A 26246-nucleotide genomic window follows, 5' to 3' on the forward strand; every position below is an offset into this window, starting at 1 on the left:
CCTCGTCCCCTCCCCCTCTAAAATGAGGATGAACATGATGTATTTTAACAGCTAGAGAAGTTTTCATTTAGCACAAAGAGGAATCGAGGACCGTGTGTGTTAAATGCCATTTTTGCATAAATGCTTGGAAGGAAGTGGGTTGTCTCCCTACTGCAGTACGTGTATGTACACACATATTGGTGGTGACCAGAGGTGAACAGACTTCCCGTACTCTCTGAGGTCCATTAATCATCCAGCAGGAGCTGGGAGTGTGTCAAGCTCCAGGAAAGCACAAGGACAAAAGAAGTAGAGATGTTTCAGAAAGGATAAGCCCTTCAAGCCACCCCATGAATGAATAATGGTTCTGCTACTCAGTAACTTGGGGCCCATCCCTTAGGAGACCCAGGGTCTCCTAGCCGGTGAAGCAGGCAGGGTGATGTACATGCTTTTTTTTTTTTCTTTTTTTTTCAGCTGCGTCGGGTCTTGGTTGCAGCACGCAGGCTTCTCTCTAGTTGTGACATGTGGGTTCTCTCTCTAGGTGTGGTGCCCAGTCTCCAGGGTGCATGGGCTCTGTAGTTTGTGGCACGTGGACTCCCTTGAGTCCATGAGCTCAGTAGTTGTAGCGCGAGGGCTTAGTTGCCCCGCCACATGCGGAATCTTAGTTCCCCTACCAGGGATCGAACCCATGTCCCCTGCATTGAAGGCAGATTCTTTACCACTGGACCACCAGGAAAGTCCTGATGTACATGCTTTTACAATCCATTTGAACTGTAAAATCCTCTCATTCCAGACCACTTCCTTTTGTTTATCAGTTCCACTTTTGTAGAGGTCTTGTTGAAGACACTGCAGAATCAGCCTTTTCCCAAGTTTATTCCAGGAAATTTTGTTTTGACCCCAAACTGACGAATGTTTTATTCATTCTGTCCTGTACTGTAGACTGATCTAGGTGCTGGGGATATAACGGTAAAGAAGACAGAATCACTGTACTTAAAGTTTACATGGTAGTTGTGGGGGAAGACAAACAAGAAACCAAATAAGAAAGATGATTTCAGATACTGTTAACTACTATAAAGAAAAGACAACTGGGTAAGGCAGTGGCCAATAGTGTTGGTCATTGGGATGCTTTCTATTGAAGAGGTTGCATGTAAGCTGAGACCTGAATGATGAAAAGAGCTGGGAGAAGAGTGTTACAGGTAGAGGGAATCTTGTTCAGAGGCTGAGGTTTGGAGGCATGAGCTTTGTATATTGGAGTAACAGGAAGGCTGCTTCATGCTGGAGCAGCATGAAGGTGGTTGATAAAGCAGTCAGAGGTGGGCCTGTGCTCAACCATGTAGGGCCTTACGGGCCGCGGTAAGTTCTGATTGTGATCCAGATGCAATGGGAGGCCATTGGAAGGTTTTTAAGAAAAGAGATGGTTTGAACTGATTGATACTTTGAGAAGGTCATTTTGGGTACTGGGTGGAGAATGGACATCAGGGGAATAAGAAGCAGCAAGAGACCAGTTAGTTGAGAGGTGTCAGATATGATGGGCTTAGGACCAGCAGGAGAAAAGTCATTTCATATCAGTTGGTCTGAATGTAAATGATACAGTGATGATCTAATCCTTGCAGTTAAATGAACAAAGTACTGAGGCGGGTTAGTTTTGGTTCTTTGTTTGGGTGTTTGAAGGTAAACCCCTTTCAGCCTATTTGAACGTTTTCTTGGGTTTAGGAAAGGTGACCCACTTTTTTCTTTTTTTTTTTTGTGGTACGCGGGCCTCTCACTGTTGTGGCCTCTCCTGTTGCGGAGCACAGGCTCCGGATGCGCAGGCCTAGCGGCCATGGCTCATGGGCCCAGTCGCTCCGTGGCACGTGGGATCTTCCCGGACCGGGGCACGAACCCGTGTCCCCTGCATCGGCAGGCGGACTCTCAACCACTGCGCCATGAGGGAAGCCCCTCTTTTTTCTTTATGAAGAGTATTTGCACCACAAATGAATGGATTTTCTAATTTCTCAGTTTTGGCTAATATTGTCAAAAATTAAAAATGCCCCAGCACCTCAATATTTGCCTTCTCTATGTGAAAGTAATTTGTAAAGTGTTCATCCTTTTCTGTAGTATGAAAATTTTTTTTATCATTTCATTTTTGTCTTTTTAAATTAAAAAACTGGTTAAATATGATATGTTTAAAAGTATATATTTAGCATCTTTCAAAACTCTTCAGATGCTGCCTTGGCAAGAGAAGAGGGAGGTTTCCTGCCCCTCTGATGACTGAACTAATACGAGGGCTGAAGTGTGCAGCACATCCATGAAATCCTAGACAGTTGTACCAAATCCCACTCCTTCGCTAAGAGCAGAGCTGAGTGACAGGGGACTTTAATTAGAGCAGCTTTTAGAAGGCCCGAGAAAATGAAAAAAAGTGCATTTGGCTGGGTTGGCCTGACTTGTGTTCTGACATGCCTCTAATTAAATCATCACTGTTTCTCTTCTCAGGGATCAATGAGCAAGGGCTCTACCGAATCGTGGGGGTCAATTCCAGAGTGCAGAAGCTGCTGAGTATCCTGATGGGTGAGTGCAGTGGCTCTGCCAGGCAGTTCCCAACGGTTGAAGGGGGAGCCTCTTGAGAAGGAATCTGGGTGTCCAAGAGGTAAATCCCAGAAACCAACTGACCCACTCACCAGCGGTCATGGCCATGGGCATTACTGGAAGAGACATTGCATGGAATTGGACAAAACAAAAAATGGCCAGTCCAAGGCTCCACACCCTCTCTGTGGACCTGGTTACCACCAGTCCAAGTAGCGCTCCGCCACTCATGTGACCGCCACACCCTACTCTGTCTTTAATAGCTCATGACTCCCTCTGTCCTCTTTGGAGACCGGCACTTCATGGGGCACACCCATGGCCCAAGGAAGCTCAGTCCTTCTAGCCTGCAGAGGACCTCAGATCTCATGTTCCTAGTGACTGAGGAGGTGTCATCCCATGACTCCCAGATAAAATGTGTAGCAGCAGATAAGTCTTCTGATCCTCTTTGCTTCTAGATTCCCACCTAGTCTCTGTCATTTGAGCAGCAGAAGCTCCTTTGCAGCTGGCTGGTATAAATATACAACCACTGTCTGTAAATGTGCAGCATTTGAATCAAAAACCCATGAGCCAATGAGCCAAATTTGCCTAGGCTGCACATTTCCTGTATTTTTAGATATGAATGCAGGCAGCCTCGGTGAGTCACGTGGATCTAAATGGCAAACAGATCAGATTTCACAGGTCCCTGGCTGTTACTCATCCCCATGGAAGCCTAGCCACGCAGTGTTAGAGAGAGACTGTCGCTCAGGGTCCCCGCTCAGTGTTTTGGGCAGGGACACTGCTCTTTGTTAGTATTTTTTTTTTTTTTTTTGCCATCCCAGTTTCTGAAAATAATTTTCATATGTATAGAAATCTCATCTCTCATGTTGATCAGAAAAACTGTCCCTTTTTGAGAGAGCTACTTGCCTCTTGTAAGCAAAAGTCTCATGTATGGTAGTTGCAGTGAGATCAGTTTGTTTAGCCATTCACCCTATGAAGGACAGCTGGGTTATTTCTAGTCTGGGGGTGAATAATGCTGCTGTAAACACTGTGTACAGGTTTTTGTATGAAGATTAATTTGTTTCTGTGGGATAAATGCCCAAGAGTGCTGTTGCTGCGTTGTACAGTGATATGGTTAATTTTTGAAAACTTCTAACGTAAGAAAGAATGAACAGTCTAACAGGTATCAGTCCTCAGTCGTTCATTTCCAATCAGAGCTGCAAACATTTGTGGAGTGTCTGCTCTCTGAAGCAGATTGTCAGGTGCTAGAGATGAAACTTTAGAAAGAGTCATTCTTTGTTTGCAGAGTATCCAGGTAGGGGGAGTTATGCATGTATGTGAAAACTGTAACGTAAAATATGATGTTGGCACCCAGTGGGAGCTGGATCTAGAAGACGGAGTAGTGAAGGAGAGAACAGAAGAATAATTCAGATTCAGGACATGTCATGAACCAAGAGTATTGATTTCACTAGTAGTAGTAGTATTTTAATATTTGAAAGTACTTGAGGCTGCAACAGGAGAGTGAAAGCTGAAAAGCTGAAATGGCCCCTTTGGTTGAGGAACTTGAATACTGTGCTAAGGAGTTCGGGTTTTTTTTCCTCTGTTGGAAGTAAGATGCTATTAAAATTTCAAAGTAGTGGAGTTGTATGTGTTAGTACTCTTTTTACACAAAAGTGTCAAGAAGACAATTCAGAATAGTCATTTATTTGTTCACATTACTGGTGAGTCCAAGATGGCAGAAGCATGGCGGGGTCTGGTGACTCCACATTTGTTGGAGGCTTTCCCACTCCTTTCTTCTGGCTTCTCATTATTTGTAAGCTCTACTTGTCTTCATATTGACTATATTCTCTGTGGGAAGGTCCCAGATAATCCAGCCTCAGTGGTCCTTGAAGCTTGTATCACTGAAAGAAGCGTGTCTTTCTTGATGGTTTCGACAGAAGGTCCCAGGGTGGACTTCGATTGGTCCATGTGGGGGCCATTCACATGATTCATTTCACAGTCTCAGGCCAGTCACATGACGTACAGAAGATTGATCCCGATGGCCTGGATCCTGTGCCTGTCTCTGGTGATCCCATGCCACCTCTAGGAGGTTGGTGGGTGGGGGGCAAGTAGGGTGTGTGAGGGTTTAGTCCATAGAACCCTGGGGACTGAGCAGGATTATTAATAGAATGATAGAGGAGTGCTTTTCTGAAATAATGCTACTGGGTGATTTTTTAAAAAAAGTATGTCCAACATAGGTGTAACTCTATCAGATGCTAGTTTTAGGAGGATAATGCTGGCAGCAATGTGGAGCACACATCTGATCATGGAATCATATGGAGGAAGAAGACAGTTGGTATAGATTAGGCAGAGCATACCTGATCAATGGCTGAGCCAGATAGCTGCTCTGAGGTCAGGAAAAAAGGACAGGCTCAAAATGACTGGAGAAAGAGAATCAGTGGGACTTTGTAACCAACTAGGTACAGGGGAGTCGAAGGGGCAGAGAGATTTCAGAGGCAGCAGATGATTATGTAAGGTGACACTAATGAAAAGAAATACGACATTTTAGACGGGTTTGCTAATTTAAAAAAGAACCATCTTAGCTCATTTGTGCTAAGCAAAGAGTGGTATGAAAAGATCTTGTTTTTATCACTTCCCTTAGTGACCTTTGAACAAGATATTTGTCCTGTTCTCTTCCTCAGTTTTCCTAGGGACAGACAAAATAATCATGAACATCTCAGAAATGTCATGAGAAATAAAAACCAGCAGCTGAAAAGTCACAAGGCCAGCTGTCTCTGCCAGGAGGACATTACAGATAGACTGGATCCCAAACTGAGGTTCAACCAGAGTTGAGAGATGACCACAGTGCAAGATCTAATCAGAAGTGTTGAGAATGGTATCTGGGATTCTTACTATCAATTAAGTTAAACATGAGATAGTTAAACATGAGATCTTGGAATTGAGGGATCAATTAAGTTAAACGTGAGATCTTGGAATTGAGGGATCACCCATTAGGTCAGAGAAACTCCAGACCTGAAGGCAGAGCCCTGTCTCCTTTCCCCTTTGTGAACATGCTCTCATCTTCATCAGTTTTTGGTACTTGTCCTATACTGGGTTAGCCAAGAGTGTAAAAAATATGGCTCCTATACTCCAAAGCCTCTCCCTGACATGGCTGGGTTGAGTGTGAACCATTCATTCCCTATTCTGGGTTCTATATTCACTGGATGCCCTATTATGTACCAGGTACTAAGATTTTGGATTATTGGTCAGTCTCTCAGAAATGGAATAGTGCATTTTTATTACTGAAAATATGAGTTAGAATTAAGTAAAACCAGAGGTTTCCTTTGATCACTCGGAGTTGGCTTTGTGTACTCTTGATACATTGGGGGACTGTAGGTAGGAGGAAGAATAGAAGAGCCAGACTATGAGAACATCGTATTTTGCTGATTAGGATTCCTTAAGAAAGCTTGCCAGAATTTCTCATAGCATATGCGGTGTGGCTTCCTGCTAGTGTCATACCAAGTGCTGCCCCTCATCCCTTCCTCCTGGCAACAGAGGTCATTAGTCTTTGAAGAGTGAAGAGGAGGAAGACTTGTAGATTCCTAGAAATAGCGTGGCTTCCATGTGTGTACTGTTTGTTTGTTTACTTTTTCTCCCCCGGTATGTTAAGTAAAGATAAATCTTTCTAAAGTTTAGCTCAACATTTAAAAAATACAGACAGTTCTGTCTATGCATGTTCAGTACATGTCTGTCTCTCCCTGTATAGTTTTTTATAAGGGATTTTTAAAAAATTAATTAATTTATTTTTGGCTACATTGGGTCTTCGTTGCTGTGTGGGCTTTTTCTAGTTATGGCAAGTGGGAGCCTCTTTTCTTTGCGGTGACTTCTCTTGTTGCGGAGCACAGGCTCTAGGCACGTGGACTTCAGTAGTTGTGGCACATGGGCTCAGTAGTTGTGGTGCGCGGGCTTAGTTGCTCCGCGGCATGTGGGATCTTCCTGGACCAGGGCTCAAACCCGTGTCCCCTGCATTGGCAGGCGGATTCTTAACCACTGTGCCACCAGGGAAGTCCCACGTATAGATTTTTAAATACCTTTTTCTGATTAAAAGTTATGAGTGGTCATAGTAGCAAATTTGGAGAAATAGAAAAAGTAGAAAGAAGAAAAATAAAAGTCGGGCAGACCAGAGACAGTCTTTACTGACCATTTCATCATATGACTGTCACCTTTTAAATACAATATTCTATCATATAACATAAAAAATACAAATTGGAATCACACTGTGCATATATAATGCTTTTAGCAGTCTTCTTTCACATAACAATACAGTGTCTATTTTATGTTACTCAGGTTCCTCTAAAGTGCGACTTTTTTGGGTCATGTATTGTGTAGGTCAGCCCCCTATTCCCAGATCCATAGACTGATTTCAGTTCTTCATCATTCTAGAAAGCACTCAGGTGAACATCCCCATGGGACAGGATAGCAGAGGTTTAGAGTGTACATTCTGGAGTTAAGCAAGTTATAATTAAACTGCTTGTCCATTTGACTTTACACAAATTATTTAAGCCCGTCTAGTCTTCTATCTCATTATCTGTAGTAATAGCCTCTGCCTCTGTAATAATGGAAGGATTAAATGAAAAGATGCATGTGGGTTGCTGAGTCCAGAGCCTCCACATGTTAGTCACTAAATGTTAGCTGTTGTTATTTTTAATTTTTTTAATAAATTTATTTATTTTTGGCTGTGTTGGGTCTTCGTTGCCATGCAGGGGCTACTCTTTGTTGCAGTGCGCGAGCTTCTCTTTGCGGTGGCTTCTCTTGTTGCGGAGCACGGGCTCTAGGCGCGTGGGCTTCAGTAGTTGTGGCGTGCGGGCTCAGTAATTGTGGTGCATGGCTTAGTTGCTCCGTGGCATGTGGGATCTTCCCAGACCAGGGCTTGAACCCATGTCCCCTGCATTGGCAGGTGGATTCTTAACCACTGTGCCACTAGGGAAGTCCCTATTTTTAATTTTTATATGCATATTTAATTATTTCCTTAGGGTTTATTTTAAGATGTTGAATTGCTGGGTCAAGGTATGTACATGTTTTCAAGGCCTTTAATTGATATTCCCAAATTTGCTGTCAGCAAAGTCTGAGGTGAGTATCCTTTACCACACACATCCTTGCCATACTCTATTACTTTTTTGCATTTAAATTGTAAGTACTTTTTGAAAATAATTCTGGTGGAAGCTGACCATTTTTCCTATGTTTTTTGCCAGTTTTTATTCTTTCATGAATTGCCTGTTTGTGTTCTTTCCCTATTTTTCTATTGATGTATTCATCTTTTGAATTTAAAACCGTTTTAGGTATGGAGGCTATGTTACCAGTATTTTTTTTCAGATTATCATCTTGAACTTTATTTATGGTACTTTTGTTTTTGTTTTGTCTTATGAATATTTAAAATTTTCATGAATTCAAATCTTTTATGAAGTCAGTCTTTTTCGTATACGGATTATGCCCTAAAAGACCTTATCCGTTTCAGGACTACAAAACCTTTTTATTTTCCTTAAAATCCATCTGGAATATATTCATGCAAAAAGGAAACTAACTCTCCTTTTCCTCAAATACTTATCTGATTGACAAATAACCATGTAAGGAGAAAATTTTTCCCTTTCCACTACTTTAAATATCACCATATAGTCATTCTCTTATACATGTTGGAGTCCAGTGAAGGAGTTTTCACACATATTTTTCTAAAGGAAAACAGATTCTTTTTCTGTTTGTTATTCTGCAATTCTCAGTCTTTAAAAAAATAAATCGTCTTCATTTTTCATCTTTTAATGTTTGTTTTTCTCTAGATTCTTTGCATTATAGCAAAATTCTAAAACTTGCACTCTATATCCATGCCATTTATTTAAATTTCTTTTGGGCTGATTTTTTTGCTGCTTATAATGCAAATTTTAATTGCATAATTGAATTTTCAGTGTTTTTACTAACTTATTTAGCTCTTTTCATTTCTGCCTTTCAGCTATCACCTTTATTATTTCAGTCTGTTTCTTTTTTTGCTTTGATTTCTTATTTCACAACATCCATATTTTTCTGAATTTTATTTATAATACAGAACAGATGCTTTCTGAAGTGTTTTTAGAGTGCTTTGGTTTCTGTGTTTCATGAAAACAAGTATTTTATCAGCTTTTTTATCTTCTTTTTCATTAAACCTAAACACAGAGACGTTTATAAATCTTTGCAGTTAACTTCACTGTGGGTAGATTCTCCTTGCTCTGCTGCAGTTTTCCTGAGTCCTGTTAGAATCCTTCTCTCACATGATATTAGAGCACTGTTGTACGTGGTTCCATCCAACTTTCTGGCGCTCTTAAATCTTTCATTTAGTGTGGACCTACCTGTACTCATGAAAAGTTTTCTCCTGGTTCTGCTATTTGGTCATGGTTCTGGGAGAAGTGGAGTTACTTCCTGGTTAATCTGAAGTGTGCTGTGGTTCTTCACTTGTCACTGTCATGTTTCTTCTAGGACTTTCCCCTTCTGAATTCACTTCCCTTTATATAAGCAGACACCCCTCCACTTCTGTCCCAGTCTCATTTCACTGCCCGGATTGTAATCTCAGGATACTGAGCTGTGCTCTGGTTGGGTAGGAGCAGTGCAGCATGGCACCCCTCCCTGGGGTGGCTTCGGCTATACTTTAGGGTGGGCGAAAGGCCGTCGCCTATCACATTGTTCCCCCAGGTGGGTCTTCCTCCGGGCTTCACCTGAGCTTTGCCTGGTGGATATTCCTCTGGGGACAGGCAGAATGTTCACTGTGAGCCTCATTTTCTGTGCTGTTGAACCTTTCTGTCTCTTCGTGTGTGTATGTGTGTGTGTCTTTATTAGTTTCTCACAGTGGTGGTGAAGGAATGAAAGTTTAGTGTTGCTATTTTTTCTCTTCTTATCCTGTAACTTTTTCCGGTTTTGTTTTGATTTTAGTTTTTGTTTGTTTTACTAATGTTTAAAGTAAGGTTGGTGCTATAGAGAACACATGGAAGGTATTAAATTGCGATGCTTTAAAGCACCAAGTTACAGTAGAATGCCACTGATATCTGATCCAGCCATGAACCATCCTTCTGACTCCTCTGGGACCTTCATTTCTCACACCCTTTCACAGCACAGCATAAATAAAAGCAAGCAAGAGCTTCTTCCCTAAGAAACCCTAAAGTAATAGATATTTTTCATGACAACTTCTAAGACCTAAAGGCTTGCAGAAACAGCCCCAAGGTTTGAAGACTAGTCTTGTGGAAGCAGCAGAGTCATGCACGTTGTATACTTCCAATTTTAGCCACCAGTAAAGAGGAGCAGACAAATGATGACCAGGACTGGGAGAGAGTAGACTGCTTGGATGAAGGATTGATCCTTCTGGGAACTAGTAAGGTCACTATTAACCACAATCTGGACTTGCCAGAGAATGGAGACCACAGATGGATGCTCATCTTCCTGTCTGCTCTTCCCACTGTCATCTTTGCTTATAGGGATGCTTCAGGCAGGTTCTCCTAAGACAGGGACTTGAGACAGCAGTAGCTTTTGGATCTCAGAACAGAAGTGGCTGTAAGTACTCTGGATTCTTAGGCACTAGATATGGAAGGTGTTTAAAGTTTTTAAGAGGTACAACTTTTATAATCAGAAAAAAATTGATAAGCAGATTTGCTTATCAAATTGCCAAGTATTAAATCTAGCCTTGCAAGAATTGCCTGTAGGATAAATAAAACGAAGTCTTAATTTACACAGAGGATAGTATACTTACATGAACAACTTCCTCAAAGATGTAATGGAGATGGAGGATGTGAAAGGCTCAAGAAGATTTTAGATAAAGACAAACAAAATACAACTAATGTTTAAATGCAGGAAAGCAAGATGATATTTTCTTTGGAATGACATATAGATCACTGGAACAGACAGGAGAATCTAGAACTAGGACCCACTCATATATGGTCAATTGATCTGTGATAAAGGTGTCAGAATAATTCAATAGGGAAAGGACATTTGTCTCAACAAATGGTACTAGTACAACTGGACATCCATATGAGAAAAAAATAAATTCAACCCTTATCTTAAACTATATACAAAAACTAACTCAAAATAGATTATAGTCCTAAACCTAAGAGATAAAACTATTAAACTTCAAGAAGAAAACACACAAAGCAGGAACCATAAAAGAAAAATCTGATAAACTGAACTTTACCCAAATAAAAAAAAGCTTCTACTCCTAAAAATATATTAAGAAAGAGAAAAGACAAGCTACAAGAGAAAATATTTGCAAAATATGTATCTGATAAATGATTTGTATCCAAAATGTATTAAAAATAACTCTTGCAATTCAGTAGTCAGAATGTAACCACCCCAGTTTTTAAAATGGACACAAGATTTGAACAAACAGTTCACCAAAGAAAATACACAGATGGCCAAAAAGTACATGAAAAGATGACCAACATCAGTAGTCATTAAGTAAAAGCAAATTTTAACAATGAGTTATTTCTACACACCTACTAGAATACCTAAAATTTCAAAATTAAACACATGACCATATCATGTGTTGATGAAGATGTGAAGCAACTAGAGTTCTCCTATTGGCTGGTGGGAATGCAAAATGGCCCAACTGTTTTGGAAAAACATTTGGAAGTTTTGATAAAGTTAAACATATTTATCATATGACCCACTCCTACATATTTGTACCCAGTTCCACTCCTAGGTATTTACCCAAGAGATGAAAATGTAGTCCATAAGACCTGAATGCAGATATTTACAGCTGCTTTATTTGTAACAGCCAGAAACTGGAAACAACCCAAAGTCTACCAACTAGTCAATGGATATGTCCATAAAATTGAATAGTACTCAGTAATAAAAGGATCAAACTACTGGCCTATGCAACAACAGGGATGGATTTCACAAGTATTATGCTATGGAAAGTGGTTGCCAGGGGCTAGAGATGGAGGGAGAGGGGACTGGCTATGGAGAAAGAGGCACAGGAGAATTTTTGTGGGGGATGGGGGTGATGACAATGACTTACATCTTGATTCTGGTGGTGGTTACCCCATGACTGTATATATATTTGTCAAAAATCATGGAAGTGTGTACTTTAAAAGGTTGAGTATATCTCAGTAAACTTGACTTTAAAACACACACATAGGAGAGGATTCTCGATTTTCCTCCTCAGTAAAAAATGCAAATTAAAGCAGATGACTTTTTTTTTAACCTATTTTAACTTTTTTTTAACCTATAAGATCAAAGTGTTTGATTACACATTGTTGTCAAGGATTTGAGGAAGGAGTCACACTCATGCTTAAATGTAATGGTACAACCTTTGAGAGGTTAGTTGAGCAGTATCTTTCAAAATTAAAAATGCACATACTTTTTGACTCAGAAATTCCACTTATAGGAATTTTTTCTCTAGGTAAGACATATACAGTGTAACAGTGGTTTATATCATTGTTTACCATAGCAACAACCAGTGAACAACCTTCATCTCCATGAATGGGGGCACTAACCATGGTACAGTGAAGTACTGTAAGGTAGTGTTATTATATGGAGCAGTTTCTTAAGATATTGTTAAATGAAAATAGCAGTGCACAGAACGACATCTATAATGTGCTTCCATTTGTGTTTTTAGAAAGCTGTACATATTCATAAAACTCCTTGTTTATGTACATACTGTTAGAGATTGCATACATGCACAAAACCATTATTGAGTCATCTCTAGCACAGGAAAGCGTTACCTTTTGATGTTTATCTATTTGTTTTGCTTGAATTTTTTTTTTTTTTGGCCGTGTTCATATATTACCTTCTCAATTGAAGAGAAAAAAGTTTTTAAAAAATTTTTGAATTATATTTTATTTTATTATACAGCATGTTCTCATCAGTCATCAGTTTATACACATCAGCGTATACATTGTCAATCCCAATCACCCAATTCAGCACACCACCACCACCACCCTGCCGCTTTCCACCCTTGGTGTCCATACCTTTGTTCTCTACATCTGTGTCTCAATTTCTGCCCTGCAAACCAGTTCATCTGTACCATTTTTCTAGGTTCCACATATATGTGTTAATGTACAATATTTGTTTTTCTCTTTCTGACTTAGTTCACTCTGTATGACAGTCTCTAGATCCATCCACGTCTCAACAGATGACCGAATTTTGTTCCTTTTTATGGCTGAGTAATATTCCATTGTATATATATACCACATCTTCTTTATCCATTCATCTGTCAATGGGCATTTAGGTGGCTTCCATGACCTGGCTATTGTAAATAGTGCTGCAATGAACATTGGGGTGCATGTGTCATTTTGAATTATGGTTTTCTCTGGGTATATGCCCAGTAGTGGGATTGCTGGATCATATGGTAATATTATTTTTAGCTTTTTAAGGAACCTCCATACTGTTCTCCATAGTGGCTGTATTAATTTACATTCCCACCAACAATGCAAGAGGGTTCCCTTTTCTCCACACCCTCTCCAGCATTTGTTGTTTGTAGATTTTCTGATGATGCCCATTCTAAGTGGTGTGAGGTGATACCTCACTGTAGTTTTGATTTGCATTTCTCTAATAATTAGTGATGTTGAGCATCTTTTCATGTGCTTCTTGGCCATCTGTTTGTCTTCTTTGGAGAAATGTCTATTTAGGTCTTCTGCCCAGTTTTGGATTGGGTTGTTTGTCTTTTTAATATTGAGCTGCAGGAGCTGTGTATATATTTTGGAGATTAATCCTTTGTCTGTTGATTCGTTTGCAAATATTTTCTCCCATTCTGAGGGTTGTCTTTTTGTCTTGTTTTCCTTTGCTGTGCAAAAGCTTTGAAGTTTCATTACATCCCATTTGTTTATTTTTGTTTTTATTTCCATTACTATAGGAGATGGATCAAAAAAGATGTTGTTGTAATTTATGTCAAAGATTGTTCTTCCTATGTTTTCCTCTAAGAGTTTTATAGTGTCCAGTCTTACATTTAGCTCTCTAATCCATTTTGAGTTTATTTTTGTGTATGGTGTTAGGGAGTGTTCTAATTTCATTCTTTTACATGTAGCTGTTCAGTTTTCCCAGAACCACTTACTGAAGAGATTGGCTTTTCTCCATTGCATATTGTTGCCTCTTTGTCATAGATTAGTTGACCATAGGTGCGTGGGTTTATCTCTGGGCTTTCAATCCTGTTCCATTGATCTGTATTTCTGTTTTTGTGCCAGTACCATATTGTCTTGATTACTGTAGCTTTGTAGTACAGTCTGAAGTCAGGGAGTCTGATTCCTCCAGCTCTGTTTCTTTCCCTCAAGACTGCTTTGGCTATTTGGGGTCTTTTGTGTCTCCATACACATTTTAAGAGTTTTTATTCTAGTTCTATAAAAAATGCCATTGGTAGTTTGATAGAGATTGCATTGAATCTGTAGATTGTTTTGGGTAGTATAGTTATTTTCACATTATTGATTCTTCCAATCCAAGAACATGGTACATCTCTCCATCTGTTGGTATCATCTTTAATTTCTTTCATCAGTATCTTATAGTTTTCTGCATACAGGTCTTTTGTCTCCCTAGGTAGGTTTATTCCTAGGTATTTTATTCTTCTTGTTGCAGTGGTAAATGGGAGTGTTTCCTTAATTTCTCTTTCAGATTTTTCATCATTAGTGTATAGGAATGCAAGAGATTTCTGTGCATTAATTTTGTATCCTGCAACTTTACCAAATTCATTGATTAGCTCTAGTAGTTTTCTGGTGGCATCTTTAGGCTTCTGTATGTATAGTATCATGTCATCTGCAAACAGTGACAACTTTACTTCTTCTTTTCCAATTTGTATTCCTTTTATTTCTTTTTCTTCTCTGATTGCCGTGGCTAGGACTTCCAAAACTATGTTGAATAATAGTGGTGAGAGTGGACATTCTTGTCTTGTTCCTGATCTTAGAGGAAATGTTTTCACCATTGAGAATGATGTTTGCTGTGGGTTTGTCATATATGGCCTTTATTATGTTGAGGTAGGTTCCCTCTATGCCCACTTTCTGGAGAGTTTTTACTGTAAATGGGTGTTGAATTTTGTCAAAAGCTTTTTCTATATCTATTGAGATGATTATATGGTTTTTCTTCTTCATTTTCTTAATATGGTGTATCACATTGATTAATTTGCGTATATTGAAGAATCCTTGAATCCCAGGGATAAATCCCACTCGATCATGGTATATGATCCTTTTGATGTGTTGTTGGATTCCGTTTGCTAGTATTTTGTTGAGGATTTTGCATCTATATTCATCAATGATATTGTTCTATAATTTTCTTTTTTTGTAGTATCTTTGTCTGTTTTTGGTATCAGGGTGATGGTGGCCTCATAGAATGAGTCTGGGAGTATTCCTTCCTCCACAGTTTTTTAGAAGAGTTTGAGAAGGATGGTTGTTAGCTCTTCTCTAAATGTTTGATAGAATTCACCTGTGAAGCCATCTGCTCCTAGACTTTCGTTTGTTGGAAGAATTTTAATCACAGTTTCAATTTCATTACTTGTGATTGGTCTGTTCATATTTTCTGTTTCTCCCTGGTTCAGTCTTAGAAGGTTATACCTTTCTCAGAATTTGTCCATTTCTTCCAAGTTGTCCATATTATTGGCATAGAGTTGCTTGTAGTAGTCTCTTAGGATGCTTTGTATTTCTGTGGTGTCCGTTGTAACTTCTCCTTTTTCATTTCTAATTTTATTGATTTGAGTCCTCTCCCTCTTTTTCTTGGTGAGTCTGTCTAGTGGTTTATCAATTCTGTTTATCTTCTCAAAGAACCAGCTTTTAGTTTTATTTATCTTTGCTATTGCTTCTTTGTTTCTATTTCATTTATTTCTGCTCTGATCTTTATGATTTCTTTCCTTCTACTAGGGATTTGTTTGTTCTTCTTTAATTCCTTTAGGTGTAAGGTTAGTTTGTTTATTTGAGATTTTTCTTGTTTCTTGAGGTAGGCTTGTATAGCTATAAACTTCCCTCTTAGAACTGCTTTTGCTGCATCCCATAGGTTTTGGATCGTCGTGTTTTCATTGTCATTTGTCTCTAGGTATTTTTTGATTTCCTCTTTGATTTTCAGTGATCTCTTGGTTATTTAGTAACGTATTGTTTAGCCTCTGTGTGTTTCTATTTTTTACAGGTTTTTTCCTGTAATTGGTATCTGCTGTTATAGCATTGTGGTCAGAAAAGATGCTTGATATGATTTCAGTTTTCTTAAATTTACTGGGGCTTGATTTGTGACCCAAGATGTCATCTGTCCTGGATAATGTTCTGTGCGCACTTGAGAAGAAAGTGTAATCTGCTGTTTTTGGATGGAACGTCCTATAAATATCAATTAAATCTATCTCATCTGTTGTGTCATTTAAATCTTATGTTTCCTTATTTATTTTCATTTTGGATGATCTGTCCATTGGTGTAAGTTAGGTGTTAAAGTCCCCCGCTATTATTGTGTTACTGTCGGTTTCCTCTTGTATAGCTGTTAGCAGTTGCCTTATGTATTGTGGTGCTCCTATTTTGGTTGCATATATATTTATAATTGTTATATCTTCTTCTTGCATTGATCCCTTGATCATTATATAGTGTCCTTCCTTGTCTCTTGTAACATTCTTTATTTTAAAGTGTATTTTATCTGATATGAGTATTGCTACTCCAACTTTCTTTTGATTTCCATTTGCATGGAATTTCTTTTTCCATCCCCTCACTTTCAGTCTCTGTGTGTCCCTAGGTCTGAAGTGGTTCTGTTGTAGACAGCATATATATGGGTCTTGTTTTTGTCTCCATTCAGCAAGCCTGTGTTTTTTGGTTGGAGCATTTAATCCATTCACGTTTAAGGTAATTATCGATATGTATGTTCCTATGACCATTTTCTTAATTGTCTTGGGTTTGTTTTTGTAGGTCCTTTTCTTCTCTTGTGTTTCTCACTTAGAGAAGTTCCTTTAGCATTTGTTGTAGAGCTGGTTTGATGGTGCTGAATTCTCTTAGCTTTTGCTTGTCTGTAAAGCTTTTGATTTCTCCATCGAGTCTGAATGAGATCCTTGAACGGTACAGTAATCTTGGTTGTAGGTTCTTCCCTTTCATCACTTTAAGTATATCATGCCACTCCCTTCTGGCTTGTAGAGCTTCTACAAGCTGTTAGCCTTATGGGAGTTCCCTTGTATGTTATTTGTCGTTTTTCTCTTGCTGCTTTCAATAATTTTTCTTTGAGTTTAATTTTTGCCAATTCGATTACTATGTGTCTCAGCAAGTTTCTCCTTGAGTTTATCCTGTATGGGACTCTCTGCACTTCCTGGACTAGGGTGGCTCTTTCCTTCCCCATGTTAGCAAAGTTTTCTACTATAATCTCTTCAAATATTTTCTTGGGTCCTTTCTCTCTCTCTTCTTTTTCTGGGACCCCTGTAATTCGAATGTTGGTGCATTTAACGTTGTCGCAGAGGTCTCTTAGGCTGTCTTCATTTCTTTTCATTCTTTTTTCTTTATCCTGTTCCGCAGCAGTGAATTCCACCATTCTGTCTTTCAGGTCACTTATCCGTTCTTCTGCCTCAGTTATTCTGCTATTGATTCTTTCTAGTGTAGTTTTCATTTCAGTTATTGTATTGTTCATCTCTGTTTGTTTGTTCTTTAATTCTTCTAGGTCTTTCTTAAACATTTGCATCTTCTTGATCTTTGCCTCCATTCTTTTTTCGAGGTCCTGGATCATCTTCACTATCATTATTCTGAATTCTTTTTCTGGAAAGTTGCCTATCTCCACTTCATTTAGTTGTTTTTCCTGGGTTTTGTTTTTTGTGTTTTTTTTGCGGTACGCAGGCCTCTCACTGTTGTGGCCTCTCCCGTTGCGGAGCACAGGATCCGGACGCACAGGCTCAGCGGCCACGGCTCACGGGCCCAGCCACTCCGCAGCATGTGGGATCTTCCCGGACCGGGGCACGAACCCGTGTCCCCTGCATCGGCAGGCGGACTCTCAACCACTGCACCACGAGGGAAGCCCTTTCCTGGATTTTATCTTGTTCCTTCATCTGGTAGATAGCCCTCTGCCTTTTCATCTTGTCTGTCTTTCTGTGAATGGGGTTTTTGTTCCCCAGGCTGCAGGATTGTAGTTCTTCTTGCTTCTGCTGTTTGCCTTCTGGTGGATGCAGCTATCTAAGAGGCTTGTGCAAGTTTCCTGATGGTAGGGACTGTTGGTGGGTAGAGGTGGGTGTTGCTCTGGTGGGCAGAGCTCAGTTAAACTTTAATCCGCTTGACTTTTGATGGGTGGCGCTGGGTTCCCTCCCTGTTGGTTGTTTGGCCCAAGGCAACCCAACACTGGAGCCTACCTGGGCACTTTGGTGGGGCTAATGGCGGACTCTGGGAGGGCTCTCGCCAAGGAGTACTTCCCAGAAATTCTTCTGCCAGTGTCCTAGTCCCCACGGTGAGCTGCAGCCCCCCCGCCTCTGCAGGAGACCCTCCAACACTAGCATGTAGGTCTGGTTCAGTCTCCCTTGGGGTCACTGCTCGTTCCCCTGTGTCCTAGTGCGCACACTACTTTGTGTGTGTCCTCCAAGAGTGGAGTCTCTGTTTCCTCCAGTCCTGTCGAAGTCCTGCAGTCAAATCCCCGTAGCCTTCAAAGTCTGATTCTCTAGGAATTCCTCTTCCCGTTGCCAGACCCCCAGGTTGGGAAGCCTGATATGGGGCTCAGAACCTTCACTCCAGTGGGTGGCCTTCTGTGGTATAAGTGTTCTCCAGTTTGTGAGTCACCCACCCAGCAGTTACAGGATTTGATTTTACTGTGATTGCGCCCCTCCTACCATCTCATTGTGGCTTCTCCTTTGTCTTTTGATGTGGGGTATCTTTTTTGGTGAGTTCCAGTGTCTTCCTGTCGATGATTGTCCAGCAGCTAGTTGTGATTCTGGTTGTTCTCGCAAGAGGGAGTGAGAGCACGTCCTTCTACTCCGCCGTCTTGGTTCAGGGCACATCCACTTTAATTTTGATACATTATAGTGTGTCATTAGGAGAGTAGGAGTACATAGGCGACTTTCCTAATCCCTTCCTCCAGAAGGTTCTTAGTGTCTCTGTCAGGAGCACAACAGTGGACCTGGGTCTTGTCTGATCCACTGTGACATTTCTAAGACTACTTCCCCTTGTAACCACCACTTCCAGTCCACATCTCCTGTGTTTCTGAATTCACGTGGGAGTAGCTCGTGGAGGAAATGCACTCATTTCGCTGTATCCACGTGATACCTTTTTGTACATTGGACTGCTCCTCTAGCTCTGGTCAGTGTTACTAAGTCCACCATAGTCAAGTGTCCCGGTTAGGAGATACGTACTGAGTTCTGAAGAAAATTGTCAAATATGTCTCTGCATCGTATGCCAGGAAGCTTCTGTAAGTGAAGGGAGCATCGATAGGGAGGGATGGCAATTGGCAACAGTTTCTGAAAACGGGGTAGCTTGGGAGGCTGTATTCAATTTAGTTTGGACATTAAATGAATTAAAATGGACGTGCTTAAGTTACGAACCCTTGCCTCATCAGTGCTATAAAAACCCCTTTAGCCGGGCTGTAATTTGACTCTCCTCTCTGTAATGTTGTACAATATTCCTATGGTTACAGAGCCTGTATAAGTGGAAGCTAATCATTAGTTTGCTCAATGTGGTTCATGGAACAGTTCGCAACTCCCAGACCTGCCAAATGCTGCTTGTTTAGTGTCCTGTTCACTCTTCTTGGGTAGAAGTTGATTTGTTTCACAGAAAAATGTACAGTAACATTTGTCTCGTGTCCAGGAACCACAAACTATGGCAGCTCTCCATGCTTCTTGGAGATGCAGAGGGAAAAAGGTCACATGAAGCAAAGTTTTTTGGTACATACACTTCCACAGGAAGAAACCATTAAAGGAGTGGGAGATGGCAAAGCAAGAAAAGAATTAAAGCTGGAGAGGTTTTGGATATTTGGAAAACCATACTTTGTTACTTTTCAGAAATTTGCTGTGACTGAACTCTGGAGTTCACAATTCTATGGCCCCAGAAATAAAATCATGCTCTTTAGGTTCTTCCTTGTTTGTTTCATATGACAAGACAGGCTTCATGATTGCCCAGGATCACCTGCAAACAAACAGCCATGCTGCCATTAGGAACCAAACACTTATTGAACCAGGGCCCTATCCTCTCATCTTGCGTTGTGTGTTAGGGGAACACACAGAGAGCAGTAGGTACCAGCTGGATTTGTGTCCTTACTTGGGGATTAGGGCCTAAATCCTTAAGCCACTCATGATTATTTGGCCTCTTCCTACTAGGATGAAAGTGGGTTCTTTCCCAGTTAATAGAAAATGTATTGTGCCCACCTGTGACTCATTCCCCTTCCCAGCTGAAAGGCTGTGGGCCCTGCAGAAGGAACCTCTTTCTTCTCAGAGACTGTCCAGAAAGAGACAGTCTGGTGGCTGTCTCTACTATATTATTTAGACCTCTGAATTATAAAAAACAGAAAACCTGACCTCAACGAGCTTAAGGAAAAAGGGAATTTATTGGCTTACGTGATTAAAAAGGCATGGCGAGACGCAATGGCTCAAACCATGTCACCCAGACCTGCTCTCTCTGCCTCTCTCACCTTGGCTGTGTCTGTCAGGCTCTCCTCTCACGCTTCACGCTGTGGCACCTAGAGCAGCAGTATAACCTCCCAGTGCAAGCACAGCAGGTGTCTTTTCCCCTGTCCTGGAAAAGTCCTGGATAAGTCCTGGATTTCATGCTGCCCAGTCTTGGACCACCTTGAACCAGTCCCGGGGTCTAGAGACATCTCATTCCCCACCCCTGGAAGGGTGGGGCCTCCCCTGAGTAGGTGTGAGAAAAGGGTAGCCGCCCAGCTGAAAAGAGGAACGGGAGCTGGGAGGCACATCGCCAGAAGCTGGATTCCCCCTTCAATGCCCTGAGAGACTCTACTTCCAACCACCTCGCCAGCCAGAAGACGGAGGTCTGCTGGTTTGTGAAACAGTTCAGCCTCTGCCTCGTACTCTCGCCTGCCTGTGTGCCGCTCAGAACGACTGCAAGGATTATTTCTCTTTTACAGTACACATTTATCTGAAATACACACACTTGTTTGCAAGTCCACACAAGAGGAAACAAAGGAAGAAGTGATCAGGAGTTGATATCATTATGGTGGTTTTATTGCACGTCTTGGTTTAGGGCCATTTAAAATAGATAAGTAATGGAATCAAGTCATAGTTTAGAAAATATAAAACCCACAATTCTACCACTCTAACCTCACCACTCTTTTCAATGTGGAGTATTTCCTTTCAGCCTTTGTTCATTTGAGTTTCTCACAAACTTTAAAATCTTTTTTTTTGCTTGACATTACATGATAATTCAGGCATTTTCCATTTTGCTATATAGTTATCATTATCATGTAAATGCAACATGATATTCCATCAGGAATATACCATGATGAACTTAATCATTCTATCATGGGCTGTATAGGTTGTTCTTTTAAAATTTGTTCTGCTCCAAAAAAAAAAAAAATTGTTCTGCTGTTTTCAAGAGCAGTGTATGTTGAACATTTGGGATGTGTGTAACTTTCTCATGCCTTATCTTATTTCCTGAGGATGGGTTGTGAGAAGTGGGATTACTGCTTCAAAGTGTCTAAACCTTTTTAGGACTTGATACGTATTGCCAAATTGCTTTTCAAATCTGTTGCATTTATCTCATCTGCTTCCAGCAGTTTCTTAGAGGATTAGTTTCATTGCATTTTTGCCAGCAGTAAATATTTGGATTTGTAAACATTTTTCTAATTTAATGAGGAAAAAATAGGTGTCCTTTTTTACTCTGGATTTCTTTGTTTAGTAGGGAGGTTGAATGCTTTTATGTATGCTTGGTGTTTAGCTGTATTTTCTGCTCTGTTTTACCCATTGTCTTTTCTTCATTTTAGACCCCAAAACAGCTTCTGAAACAGAAACGGATATCTGCGCCGAGTGGGAGATAAAGACCATCACTAGTGCTTTGAAAACCTACCTAAGGTAGGGACTTTCCATTTGCGGTGCATGATGCCAGCTTGTTGTCATGCAATCAGGAAGAAAGTTTTATTTTCAGCCTCCAGAGAGCTGTTGGGTGGGTGTTTGAGATGTGGAAACAGCTTATGTGTGGGTGCAATTAGCTCAGCTGGTCAAACCGATTATAAATCATCCCTAGTTGATGGGTTGCCATTGTGCAGTGGTGCTATGAGTGATTTAGGAAGCTTTGCTCTTTTTGAGAAGCCACTATGATGATTAGCCTTTAACAGAACCTCAAATGTGGAATTCCCTGCAATCCCCGAATAATCTGCTAAAAAAACAAGGGATTGCGTATCCTATTCTGTTGAGAATGCGTGATTACGTACCCTACGTATCTGGGGAGCTCTGCGCCTTGCACAGACAGAGTATACTGCTGACATTGCTCCTCAAAAATGAGAACTTTATGGCGCTCCTTTTTGATTCCTTCTGCTTAGATTGGAGAATATGACTTCATTGGAGAGGAGACTGCTTTCCTTGTAATAATACGTGTAATATTCCTGCTACCTCCCACCCCTCCCTTGGTTATTAAGGGAGTGGGTGATTGACCAGCTGCTCACATCTCAGTTTCCCGAGTAGACTGAAAGCCATGCTGGATGTGAAGTATAGGAGTATGATAGTTCTCCACTGTAGTTCTTCTCACACAGGAAAGTGGGGGTCTAGTCTTAAACAAAGAGGAGAACTATAATCACGAATTGCATAAGCCTTTGTACAGGTTTGTCAAGATTTAGTTGTCTCGAAAGCCACAGAAAAGGAATTGGTGATGCAGGTTTTATTGGCTGTTGGGGAATTGCTGGAAGGCTCTTGGAGTCAAGAGTGAGATGTCATGCAAGTGATGACTAAGAGTTGAATCAGGGGATCCGATGAGAATAAAATAAAATCTGAACCAAGACTCATGGATCGTCTGTTGAGAAGCTTATCATTTAGACTATCAGTAAAAAACCCTCAAGTTTACAGTTAAACATATTCATAAAACATATTCATATCCCAAATACTACCATTGTAGTTTACACAAAACCAAATGGTAGAGGTTTGTATTTGGTACTTATTTGTGCATGTTGGTATTGATTAGCTAATGGACAATTAGTATAAAATAAAGTATAAAGTATAAAATATATTTTAAATAGCAGGTAAAATTTGATTGTGTCATGCCTAATATTAAGGGTTCTAGTCCTTTGGCATTCTGGAGCAACACTCCATAGTGAATTTGCCACAAAAACACCTACAAAAGTCTTGCATAGTGTATCCAGATGAAGTGCCTAAGGTGCCGGGAAGACGAGAGTTTGAGAGCAGGTGATTGCAAATGTTGGGTTAGTTGCCTGTTTCTCAGACACATCTTAAAATGCTCTTGTGGAGGGCGAGTCACTGACTGAAAAGGAAATCTCTCAGTTTGTGCTAGACTTTTGCATTTGTACTTTTCTGGTTGTGACTCTATGAGACATAAGTTGTATCCATTCCCTTAAAAAGGAGAAAGAATGAACATTTCAGGTGAAATCTCAGGACCCTTTCAAAAGGGAAAACTAAGTTGGACTAAACTGAGTTGCTGTTGTTTGCCTGTGATCTTTGTCTTTGAGAAATGTAATACAGTCTGGCCGCCTCTAGGCTGCTAGGTAGCGAGAATAGGATTGTTTTCATTAAGCTGACTAGTGTGTATCCTTTTATTTCAGAATGCTTCCAGGACCACTCATGATGTACCAGTTCCAAAGAAGTTTCATCAAAGCAGCAAGTAAGTTTTCTTTTCACCACATTTTTAAGGGGAAAGGAATAGATTTTGCTATTTCAAAGAACAGTCAGTGTCCCAAAATAAGTATTACCTAATCCCTCGTATTCTGCTTGTAAACTACCCACATAAACACTCCTGAGACTGTCACAGAATAAAAGCGAAACCAAGTCAGATTGCTAAGGGCCTTGTTAGCACGTTGAATTTACAGTCAAGGGGAAAAACGTCAGAAGTGAGTTTGGGAGTGACAGAGAGGTGAGAAAAGCAAGTTTGCCTTTCTCATTTTGATTATTGGAGTTCTAAGTCCTTGGGTTTTTTCCAGCCCTGGAGTAGCATTTTTCGGAATGAATCAGACTCTGCCCGTTACCTAAATTGAGCATCGGACGTATTTCCCTGAATCTGGCACCATTTATGTAACTTCCCAGTCCTCTTTCCATCATGGCTTGCATTTATAGCTTCTGATCTTTCTTCAGCTATATCATCTAAGCCCTGAGCACCATATTACTGGTATTAAAATACATAGGGTTTAGGTGCAAGCCACCCTAAGTATACTGGACTCTGTCTATGTGGGGCAGGCCACCTGTAAGGGGCAGTAAGATTATCAGATTTAAGTCTGGCATGAATCCCCACCGTGCTATTACGTCCATAGCCTGTGCCTCTCCCTGTTTCCTTTAAGCCGTCAGAGTTTGTTTAGCCTGGTAGCTACTACTGGCCTAATTTAGGAGTACCTCTGTTCTGGTGGCCTTATCCACACACAGCTGTCCCCGTAAAGCAGGAGAAAGACCTGGGAGAAAGCTGGAAGTGAAGGTGCTGTTTATGTGATTTCTTTCTCTGAGAAATTCCAAACCCATAGCAACCATTCTCTAATTAAACCTCACCTCAGTCCTATAAATAGGTGTGATGAGTGCCATCGATGTACTTCCCAGAGAAACGAAGCCACGTACCCAAGTTCAACCAAGGGAACGTGACAGTCCGTGATTTAGGTTATAGGTTGGCAGAAACATTTCCTTATTTTATCTGCCATTCCTTTCTTCTCCCAGGCTGGTTGTCACACATGACTTGAGAATAACTGGACATTTCCCTTGATGTCTTTGATGCTGTCTCGAGGTGTTATTTTGATATTTGAGACCCTTGCAAGGCTGTTCATGTACAATTTGTTTATCCCTTGACGAGTGCATAAAGTTCCTTCCTTCCTTGAAACGAAGCTGCCACTCTGTATAGCCAGCTGCTCCCGAGTTTGTTCCTGCTCCAAGTATGCAGTTGACTGGCTCCATTTCATCACGTCATCATTTTGGCGTGAACTTTCTGACGGTCATTTGTTTTTCATAGTTGCTTGTTCACATCTTTATTTAACAAACATTTATCGGGCACCGGCCACATACCTATCACCGTGTTAGGCACTGGCTAGAAGGGAAAATGGAGGCCCAGAAGTGTTAACTGACTTGCTACAAGTCCCTTGCTGAGAACCTCAACTTTTTGATGCCTGTTGGTCTCAGAAGGTAATTTCTGATTTTTTAAGTGAGATCAGTCATGTTTCTTAATGAACTCTGTTACGGAAAGCAGCATTAAAAGCACTTTTAGATCTACTCAGTCTAGTCACAAGTACACAGAACAGGATCTTATACCTCTGAGAAATCCTCAGTCTCTTGTTCCCAACATTTGGTTTCCTCTGATTTTTGTCTTATAAACTGGTTTAACTGTGGCCCTGATCCAGTATCGCCTCCCTCCTTCCTTCACAGAGCTGGAGAACCAGGAGTCACGGGTCTCTGAAATCCACAGCCTTGTTCATCGGCTCCCAGAGAAAAATAGGCAGATGTTACAGCTGCTCATGAACCACTTGGCAAAGTAGGTTTAAGACTGTTGCTGGCCTTTCTCTCAACCCTGGAAAGTTCTTATCTTAGCACTAAAGCTGGTCTCAGTTCTGCTTATGTTTCCTTCTCCCACTGTTGCATCAGGTATGCCGGAGGCTCAGGAAAGAAATGTGGGAAATATTAACTGCAGTGGGTAACAGCAGCACATACCAGATGGGCTTTGCAGTGGAGGCTGGGGAGGTGCCCAGGACACCAGGCCACCAGGCAGAGTTTGCAGGGGGGGTTGTGTTCTTGTGATGATCAAGGCCAATAGGAGTGTGTCCTCCATGATACCAGATCACCAAACAGATTTTTCAGGAGTTACATGTTCTTGTGATGATTAAGAGCAAACAGGAATATGTTACAAGTTTACAGACCTTGGATGTGGAATAAAGAGGCCTGGCTTCTAGAGTTGATTCTGTTCTTAACAAGCGACTTAACTAGCCCTGGACAAGCCACTGACCCCTCGATTCCTTAGTTTCTTCATCTGTCAAATATGGATAGTAGGCTCCCCCTTCTCTATAATGTCATTGATTTTAAATGTTACATGTATTAAAGCCTTTGAAGAAGTATGAAGAATAGAGGAGAATCAAAGAAAGTCAGTGGGGGCCTGATTTTCCTGCTCGGGATATTTATACTCTTGGAATGGTTTGGATTTTTTGTGTATTTACTGTTGCCTGAGCTGCTTTGGATTGGCCTTGCTGATGATACCCCTTGCTGTATCAGGCACTACATGTGTGGATGTTCTAACCTTCTCTTAACTTTGATGGATGTTCTTTATTGGAGACTAGTGCATAAGAAAAGACAGACTATAACAGTTAACCTAAATTGTTAAACTCTACATGCTGTGGAACTGACGTGTTATAATTTCAGCGCTTACCCACACTTTGTTCTGGCGTTAAGTCATGTCTGGGATAATTTGATACTCTGCCGAGGGAGATGATGATTTGTTTTCATGTTTCTACCAAGCACTTGATATTTTGGAGAGAGAGTATAGATGTTACCATAAAGATTTCCATAGGTCTTAATGATGAAGGAACAAGAGTTTTGCATGCTGGTGAGAAGCAGTTAGGCTGAGTAAAGGGTTGCTCCATTCCAGGTCACATGTTTTTTCTTGCCGTGCCATCTCTGAACTGCATGTTTAGAAACAATTAAGTGTAGCTGAGAGCATGCAAATTTTCAAGGAGTATATGCACCTCCCCCGCAAATGTCAAAG

General features: G+C 40.7%; 1 protein-coding gene across 5 annotated transcripts in view; it reads left to right on the plus strand.

Annotated features, from left to right (window-relative positions):
- ARHGAP26 (Rho GTPase activating protein 26) overlaps nt 1-26246 on the plus strand; it is a 484293-nt gene that overhangs the window by 278606 nt on the left and 179441 nt on the right. For all 5 annotated transcript variants that reach the window (XR_002174220.3, XM_019924624.3, XM_019924626.3 and 2 more), the window contains exons 14-17: nt 2449-2523; nt 21343-21430; nt 23128-23186; nt 24920-25025. Coding sequence is in view for 4 of the 5 variants with exons in the window: in XM_019924624.3 (XP_019780183.1) it covers nt 2449-2523; nt 21343-21430; nt 23128-23186; nt 24920-25025 (328 nt within the window). In the remaining variant the exon portion in view is untranslated. The remainder of the gene's footprint in view (nt 1-2448; nt 2524-21342; nt 21431-23127; nt 23187-24919; nt 25026-26246) is intronic.

This window comes from Tursiops truncatus, chromosome 3 (assembly GCF_011762595.2).
Source record: "Tursiops truncatus isolate mTurTru1 chromosome 3, mTurTru1.mat.Y, whole genome shotgun sequence".
Taxonomy (NCBI): domain Eukaryota; kingdom Metazoa; phylum Chordata; class Mammalia; order Artiodactyla; family Delphinidae; genus Tursiops; species Tursiops truncatus.